Source organism: Meleagris gallopavo, chromosome 7 (genome assembly GCF_000146605.3).
Source record: "Meleagris gallopavo isolate NT-WF06-2002-E0010 breed Aviagen turkey brand Nicholas breeding stock chromosome 7, Turkey_5.1, whole genome shotgun sequence".
NCBI classification, from domain to species: domain Eukaryota; kingdom Metazoa; phylum Chordata; class Aves; order Galliformes; family Phasianidae; genus Meleagris; species Meleagris gallopavo.
In genome coordinates this window covers 12,928,874-12,938,672 of record NC_015017.2, presented here as the reverse complement: position 1 = coordinate 12,938,672, position 9,799 = coordinate 12,928,874, and the positions used below count along the sequence as shown (strand labels likewise).

Below are 9,799 nucleotides of genomic sequence, written 5' to 3'. Positions count from 1 at the left end.
GAAAGAAAGAAATAACCTTCAATGGAGCTTTGGTTGCATCAAGGGTCTGTGATTGAGGAGGTAGTGTTTTTCAGAAAATACATATGGATTGGACCTTTTGCATGAGGCAAAAAAAACCCCACTTGTGATTATAAGATATGACTAGCATGACAACATACAGAAAAGCTTTACAGAGATCTTGCACACTGTTGCTTATAAAACCTACAGCCTTGAGACACATCAAAAAGTTCTTACATTTCTAGACATTACAAACTTTTGAAACTGGACAATGATTTTCATAACTGCCATTTGCTGCCTGAGACCAAGACATAGATATTTATTACTATATCGCATGACTGAAGACAGCTCTGGAAACAGCAGTCATAACCCTGTTTAGGGGAAAATGTACACTATTGGAAACACATACTGGATGTTTTAGAGTTTCGCTATTTTCATAAACCCAAAGAGACAAAAGAAAAACTGTCTGTAAGGCAAAAGCAGCTTCAGCACAAGTTTGTTCAGAATGGTTCAGATTCTACTAAAAATACACTCAAATCCTATTCAGATCAGAAATCAAGTAAGGGATGTTTGGCCTTACTTTGTTTTCCCCATAAAACTTATATATATTTTGGCATGACTGACTTTCTTCAATTTGAAAAAACTGCGAGCTTGGAGAAGCAGGATAACAGCAGGGCCTGACATGCCTGTGGGGCGAGCTTGCCTTGCCTCAGCCCTGCCCTGTTCACATGGTGCTATTTAGTTCCTACAAACGGAATACAAAACACCTTCAATCAATTCAGATTTTACATGGTAGAGCCACTTTGCAAAAGCAGATTTGGTTTAAGTTTGGCTTAAATAAATCACTTAGGAGCAGCCCCTATTTAATGATCCACAAATAAACTTTTTCCCACTGTTTAGCTATCTTAGCACCAACATTATAGGGTTGGGTCAACACTCAGCTGCCATGGTGAGGCAAACAGGCTGGGCCAGAAAGCCAAGACGTAAGTTGAAGGAAACTATTTTTTTGGTGGATGTATCAAAAACGTTTGTTTGACAATAAACAAAATATCACAGCATGGACATAAATAGTCCAGAGCTGTAATTAAATAGCAGAGCTCATGCTGTGAAGCTATGTACTACTATATATCAGGAATCCAGACTAGCAAAAGCTCAATGTAAGTCTCTGGGTTCTGCAGAACAGTCTGAAAAACATCTGAAGGTGGTCCCTCAGTGAACTATTTTCAGTGTTGTCTTTCCTCAGGCCATAGTGATCTGATCAGGCTATGCGATAAACGTCCATCTGTTTTTCTGTAAGTACTTGCAGTGACAAACAGATACTTATTTGTAAGTACCTACAGCGAAAAACAAGCAAGTATTTTTTTCTGAGCCGTAGTACTTCTGCAACTATCTCTTCAAGGATGCCTGTTTTGGATATAAACTATAAAACAGAAAAACCCCTTCTGAAGGTGTATTCAGCTCCTGCAATAGCCAGGGTTGTAGTGGTGGGCACTGGTGGAGTAAAAATCAGAACAATTCTGTCTCAAGTGAAATGCTTTGAATTCTGCTTTTTTAACCAAAGAACAATTCCACTGCAGACTTGCACCTTTCCACTTGGACCAAAGATTGGTTTTCTAGAAAAAAATAATACGATCAAATAGCATGTCTAAAGAGGTAGAATGTGAACCTCACTCTTTACTAGAATGCCTTATAGGCCTAGGTGAGAGCTTTTGTTGGAAAATGCTGATTCAATGAAACTGAAATATTTTGCTGAAATGTCTTCACTTCGATGAAAATCCACCATAGGCAGCACCTTCAGTAGGATCCAGCCTTGTCTGCTGTTACTGCCTGCTCTGGGATTCCAAGACCCTGGGGCCTTTGTACTGGAAAGAATGGAAGTGCTCACTCTTCACCAAAACAAAATGTTTTAGTTTAGGTTCCCTGCAAACATGAGATTTCTGAGCTGTGATAAGCTCTGCTGCAACCCTCAAGTTAGCTACACTGAACAGAGAGACATGAGGAGGTTGGGCTGCAAACTCCTTTGCTAAAGATCCCCTGTCTCATATCTTCCTGCTCTCATGAGAAGAAAGGGCTGGTAAACATGACTTTTGGTGAGAAAATGAACAACTTCAGCAGTTTCATGGGCTGGGCTGGTTCTTGGAGAACCTGTTGGGCATGGTTTGTTTTTACTGTCCACACCCTGCAACTAGTCCTGACCAACTCACACATCTCTGCGTGCTCACTCCCTGTTCCAGCCTTGTGCATTTCATGTCTTACAATTACTGCTGTGCCAGGGCATAGCTTAGCAGAGGGCTTCTGGCTCAACCTCCCAGTAGGCCAACAAGTGGATGGAGCCAAGGTTTTCACTCCGAATTTGGTAGACCCACACTCAAGTCCGTCTTTTGTTTTGATTCAGAGTAAGGATTACACCCAAATCTCCCATGTCCCTGTGAATGCTGTGACCACCATGTAAGCTCACTGTCTTCACTCACAGCTCTCATAATGGAAAACGTGGCTTCACAACACCTGTGGATATACTTGGTAGTATCTGGTGTGGATATTTTCTGGATCTATGTAAATAGCATGTCAATTTTATGAATGTATTTGTTTTATATGCCTTTTGGCCTGTATGTGTCTCTGAAAGCAGAGCATATGACTAGACGACGTGACTTAAGTGGCCTCTTTCAGGCTAATGTTCCTGCTGCCCTCTAGAAGCTCCCAACAGCCTTAAGGGAGGCATGCTTAAGTTCTTGACCCGAAACTGAGCATGGAAATAAACCTGTATAACCTTCAACCCAAAGGAGTATCCTCCCAAGAGGCCAGGGTGGTCCCTCTTCCTGTACATCTAGGAGCACACTAAATGCATCCATGTAGTCCTAAATATTAAGTATATTGAAACACTTGTTTCCTGGGCACTGTGAATCTGGCCTCCTTCCCGCTCCATTTTCCTTTCTATCCTCTTAAAGTATCCTCACATGGATTAAGTAGAATGAATGCAGGTTTTATAGCAGATTTTGGAGAGACATACGGTTGCCTTTGTCTCAACCACAGCAATTCTCTGTGATCCATCAAAGGCTGCTAAGAACTCCTGCAAGTTGAACTTGCATGGAGACATATGCAATGGCATGCATACACAATAGCACTGTCCTTGCTTCTGGCAAGTTCCTAGCTTAAGAACCACGGCTCACTTCCTCTTATTTACAGGTCACCATTTGAAAAGCCTCATTTGTACAGAGTGGATTTTCTGGAAGCAGTTGTCTTTCTGCACAGTCTGAGCAGTGGTTTATTGTTTGGCAGTTAGTAGCACAGAGTTTTATGTGTCAGAAAACACTTTCTGTTTATGTATCAGTTTGGTCAATCCAAACTGAATTCTATCTTCATGTGACATGCTTTTTTACAGGCCATTCAAGTGCTAAGTGCCAATACCGTGTCAGATTAGTCAGCCTAAGTCCTTTGTGTGATTAAGAATCTGCTACAGCTGCTAGCTAGATAAATGACTTTTTAAAAATTAAAATTATACCAGTTCTTGCTTTTAGTGCTTCTTGTCCAAGGGCCAAATACTTGAAAAATTTCACCAAGTTCCACTTGCAAACTTTTCAAATCTGTCCTTGAATTAAAAAGCAAAGGTATGAATAATATTCTCTTATCTGGTTACTTAACTGTGCATTCAATTCATGGTATTTTCACTCCATACTTCTCCCTGGCATTCTGCATGCTAAGGAAGGGGTAGACGGAGGTGGCCTTACACATGTATACACACTAACAAACAAAGTAGCCTTGTGACCCTTGACTTTAAATCTTCGCCACCTGGGCCACTTTGTCTCATAGTGTTCTGATTCTGAGGAAGAACACCCTCAACCTCACCGTCTCCCATGGTAACAATGAAATTACTTATACATAGAGAGAGGATAGCTTCAATCAGAGCTTTCTTGAGTAACTGCTTCTACCAATTGGTGTTACACACTGCCTAGCAGGGAGTGCCAACAGAGAAGAAGAGACATGGAGACAAGCTGAACAGGAGGATGTGTGGTTCTAAAGTCTCTTAATATATCTTGCAAACAAGTGTTTTTCTTCCCTCCCTTCCAGAAAACAAGATTCTAGTGGCTCAGAGTCCTTTGCTCATTGTAGCCAATAGAACAGCAACTCTAGTCTGCAACTACACGTACAATGGAACAGGGAAAGAATTTCGAGCCTCGCTGCACAAAGGAACAGACAGTTCAGTTGAAGTCTGCTTTATTTCATGGAACATGACCAAAAGTAACAGTAATTCAAATAAAGAATTCAACTGTTGGGGGAATCATGATAAGGACAAAGTAATCTTCAATCTTCGGAATATGACTGCCAGCCAAACTGACATCTACTTCTGCAAAATTGAGGCAATGTATCCGCCTCCATATGTCTATAATGAGAAGAGCAATGGGACTGTCATTCATGTGAGAGGTAAGCTGAGAACCTGCACACCAGTATCCTTCCTGTACACACTCCCTACATTTTGGATTGAGGCAGAAAAAATAGCTGGGTTGCCTCTTAAAATGAAATTCCTGCTCCTGATTTCTTAAGAAAGGCATCTTAAGCAGGTGTATGATAAGATTAATACAGATAATGTGTTGGGATGAGGAGTAAAAAAGCTTTTAAATGCTTAAAAGTTTTCTTTGCTCTTTTAAAGAGACACCTATCCAAACACAAGAACCTGAGTCTGCAACTTCGTACTGGGTTATGGTGGCATTGACAGGACTTCTTGGTTTCTACAGTATGCTTGTAACTGCAGTCTTTATAATCTACCGGGTAAGAAACTATTATCCTTTGCTTTATGTGCTTTGCCCCCATGTGCTCTTCATCTCTCATGCTATTCTTCCCATACTTACCACAAATCCACTGATATCCCTCGCATTAGGATCACAGTGTTTCTTCAGCCCAGCTACATATTCATACCTGTGCTATGCCCCAAGAAAGCTGAAATACCAGATGCTCTCCAGATAGGCAGCCAGCCTCCTCAGCAGAGTCCTATGGCAATGTCAACACCTCACCAAAGCTGGGACATAATCTCCAGTTCCAACTAGTTCTCCCTGTCGGGGAAATACCTCTCTACAAGCACTCCTGCCAAACCCCTTTGAGACTATTCTGATGGGAGGAGCTCGCCTACAGTGAAACAATCTTCAGAGAACCCTCCATTGGCCCCAAAACATCCACACCGGTGTGTTGTGCCCATGCAGCAATTCCCTCTCATACACACTTTTTCTGACAGCTTGATTTCAATAGAATAGGGGCACCCTAAGAAGGCAGAGAGAGTCTTGCAGTTCTTTATTTTTTTGCCTTCTGATCCCTCTGGAGATTTGTCTGGCCCAGTTCACACCCAGTCCAGCTTGGTTCAACACACAGCTCTGCTGGAGTAGGGAAAGCACCAAGTGTGATGCAGAGGCAGCAGAATGCCTCCTTCTAGCACAGGTCTTAGGGTCACCATCTCCCAGAGATGATTTCACACTTTCTGCTCCACGTTGGAAAGACTTGAAATATGACCACAAAGAGTTCTGTTCCTTGCACTCTGTCTCTCTTTGTATCTCTGCCATTAAATAGTGTCATTCAACACATTATGAGGTAGTCTGTATAAAGGGTGCAGTCTTTCTGACAGGCCACATGCTGCACGTACACAGAAAACAACTCACACTACTAGCTGAAGCTCGAGCTTTCTTAACTGTTTCACAAAAATACACTTGTTCAATATATACATATTTCTAATGGTTAACAATCAAATTGGACATTGCCACAGGAAAATATAAAGGCAGGTTAAGCGGTCCCTCTTAGAGCTTGCTGTAGAAACTGACAGGAGAGCTGTGAGAGGATTACAGCAAACAGCTGCTGGTGTTACCATGCTGTGCTACAGTAGCTGTGCCTGGATGAGATACTATAGCTTCCAATCCATCCTTTCGGATCTGAAACCATTTTCTCTCTGCTATTTTTGTTTGGTACCCAATGGCTATGCACTGCACTACTAAGATGTCTGCTCCCAGCAAGACTGACAAGGCATCAATTTTGACTTCCTGCATCAATTTTGCCTGCTGTTATTGCTGCTGGTGCTATTCTCCTGGTAATGTGTGCTCTGAGTGTGGATGTATTTGGAGTGCTGTTGAATGTAGACAAAGCTACCTACAAGACTTTGTAGATGCTAAAATGAGGTCCTAAAAGTGCTATTTGACAGCCAAGGCAAGTATGTTTCATTTGAGTTCCTGGAAGCAACTAAAGATGTGCTAATTCCTACATTTCTGTCTTCCCTGGAGGAAAACTGTTTTCCTTTCGAGAAGCAGCTGTATTTCATCCTGGAACAATCCAGAACTCACTCATGCTAGCAAAATGTATTTATCTCATGTGAAATTACCTCTTAGATTTTAATAGATGAATTAAAAATGTTTTTATGGAGATAAACACGGACAGAGAAAACTTTTCTATCTAATGATTAAATGCACCAACTGCACTGCATGGCTTAAGTAGCACATAATTTCCATTCAACCCCTTGCGTATATATAACATTAACATCAACAAGCTTTAAGTGTCTCATAGAAATTAACTGCCTCCCTCTGCATGTACAGCTGTTAGGTTTCTGATGCAAGCCTCCTCCAATGCCACAGCATCACATGCATATTGCGCTATATGCAATATATTCACATACTATGTATGTATGTGTATGTAGGAAGTTTCAGTTAAAACATTGTAAGAAAAAGTATAATCAGCATTAAGGAAGAAGAATGAAAGCACTTTACCTAGTTCCTGTAAGAAGGCCTTCATCTATGCAAGAACAATAACCTCATGCACAGCCTGCAGGAACCACAGGTTCATACACTGATGTAGCCACAAACTTCCTCTATGATTATAGGCAAATGATTTCATCTGCCTTCTGCTGTTCTTGTTCCTGAAGGGGATGCTTCCCATGTCTCGCAGGGGCACTGTGAGGCAGGGATTCAACGTTGGAAATGAGATTTTTAAGGCTCTGTTAATGAGACAGATGAAAGATTAACAGCAGCTCTGGTTCTTTTTCCCTTCGAAGGAATGTCCAGAACAGCATATACATTATGCATTTCTACTACTGTAAGTGGTCAGCAAGCCATGATACATAGGAGTGGCTCCAAAAGTAATGCCTCCTATTTTATTATGTTGGCCCACAACATCAGAGGCAGATGTTGGCGGTACAGCAGTAGAGGTTGAGCCTTTCTGCCAATATTCCATTTCATTTTGTTGCTATGAGACAGATGGCAGCAAAAGGGCAGTCTAACGAAATGATGTCTGACATGGAAGTGTGTATGAAGCAAAGGTGTGTCACTGAATTCCTCTTTGGGGAAAAATGGCACCCATTCACATTCATTGATGTTTGCTGAATGCCCCTGGAGACCAAACAGTGGATGTGAGCATGGGAAGGTGGTGAGTTTCAGCAGAGGAAACAGTGACATGAAAGACAAGCCACATTCCAGACAGCAATACACAGCTGTCACATCACAAAATTAAGATCATCTTGATCAGCTCATCAGCACAAATTTGGTGGATTACAATCTGGGAACTCTGTACAGAGCTGAATATCAGCCTCAATGCATTGGAAACAATGCTGGCTGTGTTGGAATACTGCAAAGTTTGCACCAGGTGGGTCCCACAAATGCTCACACAGGAACAGAAATAATAGCGTGTGCAAGTTTGCCAGGATCTATTGAAGTAATTTGAGACTGAAGTGGCAGCTTCCTGGATCACTTCACTACCAGCGATGAGCCATGATGACACTGCTATGAGCTGAAGTCAAAATAGTAGACCATTGAGTGGAGATGTGAATTTTCCATAGAATAATATATGGAATTCAATTCCCTTATTCGATGTCCAAGGTACAGCTCTCTGCAGGAAAAGTGATGTGCACTGTCTTTTGGGGTAGGACAGAGGTGATCCTCTGGATTTCCTGGGACCCAGACAAACCATCAACTCTGACCACTACATCACGACACTGACTAAGCTGTAGACTGGAGCTTCCAGAGTCAGAAGAACAGAGAAGAAGACAACCTTTCTCTTGCAACACAGTAATTCCAGGCCCCTTAACAGTCTGAAGACTATAGAGCACATTTCTCAGCAGGACTGTCCTACCATAACCACTTGTATAGCCCAGTTTTGATGCCTTCTGACTTCAATCTGTTCAGGTCAATAAAAGATGAACTATGAGGGCAACATTTTCCTAACAACAACGCCATTGTAGTAGCTGTGAAACAGTGTGTCACCTCTACTAGTGCTAACTAGTGGTAACTGTGTTGAAAAACAGTGTTTTGCAGCTGAGAATTTGCTCTATCAAATAGTGCTATTGTGCTATTTGTATGTGTGTGACTTCCATGGAAATAAGCAGAAGGCATTACTTTCAGAGCAACCTATATACATAGCCCAGGCTGATTTTTTCTGCTCTTGTTCTCTTCCAGTTAAGCCAATTTCTTCTCCTTCCTAATAAATTAGGGCAATCTTCATTGCTCAAGGCTGTGTTGCTTCTGTTGAGACATTCCCTAGCTGAGAACTTGCAGTGGGACAGATCAGCTTGTATCCTTTGTCTGCAGCATTTCTTCACCTGGAAAACTGACACTACATCTCTCAGCAGATTAGCTGGACATTTACATTCAGGTTGGGCTTATTCTATGGATTATTTTATGAGAACGTGTGTTCTGTTTTCAAACTGGAGGCTTTCTTATAAATATGTCTGCTTCCCTGAACCAACCCAGGACCAGGACTGCCAGCAGCTGAAATGTCTGAAGGTTAGGTAAGATGATTTGTTAACTCGCAGAAAAAATCAAATGCATTATTAATATTTCTCATGTCTTATTAACACTCAAAAGTTCTCTGCTCTCTTCCCTGTCTTTTTTCCCCCTTTTAGGATGTTCACCACAGGTAGGACAGACTAATTGCAGAAATGGTTTCACACTTCTCTCACCCCTTCTCCCACAGCAAAAATCCAAGAGGAACAGGTACCGTCAGAGTGACTACATGAATATGACCCCCCGGCATCCACCTCACCAAAAGAACAAGGGCTACCCATCCTATGCACCAACACGAGACTACACTGCGTATCGCTCCTGGCAGCCATGATACCCACCAGCATAACACCACTATCCTCACGTGCTTCTAGGCAGCCACCTGCTCTTGGAATGGAAGGACAGCCTGTCATTTCCTCATCATGTTTGTTACTATTGACCATGGATACCTACACCACAGCAAGTATTGGCTAAACTTCAATATTATTCAAAGATAAAAGATAAACATAAAAAAAAGGGGGGAAAAGACAAAAAAAGGATTGTTTTCCATGATGGCTGAAAATGTGGTGTAACTTGTTTTGAGGTCTGTCAGTGGATAAGAAAGAAGGATGGCCCTGGACCTCAGAGCTGGTCTCCTCCTAATGTGTGGGGGTTTTTTTGAGCTGCTTGGGGAACCTGAACCAGAACCAGAACTTCTGACCTTTCCCAACAACCACTGCCTTAGCCTGTAATTTCTTTTCCTATATGTCTAATCCTCAGAAACCACTGTTGCTGTGAAATATGGAAAAATGAAAAAAAAACAAAAAAAACCCCACTTCCCTCTGAGCCCAGAGCACAGTTTGAAGTTTGACACAAATGTTCGAAAGAGTTGGAAAAGTCAGCCAGAACGTAGCCGAGCAATTAGGCTATAGCACAAGTGGGCTGTCAGGGCAAACCAAGATCGAAAGAAAGCTATGTAAGCATTCAGCATGTGAGTCCTTAGATTGTTCACTTTGGGTTTGTAAAGAGCATTTGAAGTCATAAATGAGTTACTCTACAGAGTGAGAAATCAATCCACCTGAAGA

At 41.9% G+C, this 9,799-nt stretch overlaps 1 protein-coding gene across 1 annotated transcript in view; it reads left to right on the top strand.

Moving 5' to 3' along the window:
• The window catches only part of CD28 (CD28 molecule), a 12,498-nt gene extending 2,952 nt beyond the window's left edge, over positions 1–9,546 (top strand). The window contains exons 2-4 of the mRNA XM_003207504.4: positions 4,063–4,416; positions 4,643–4,761; positions 8,929–9,546. Coding sequence (XP_003207552.2) covers positions 4,063–4,416; positions 4,643–4,761; positions 8,929–9,069 — 614 coding nt within the window. The 3' untranslated portion in view covers positions 9,070–9,546. The remainder of the gene's footprint in view (positions 1–4,062; positions 4,417–4,642; positions 4,762–8,928) is intronic.
• The last annotated feature ends 253 nt before the right edge of the window (positions 9,547–9,799 follow it).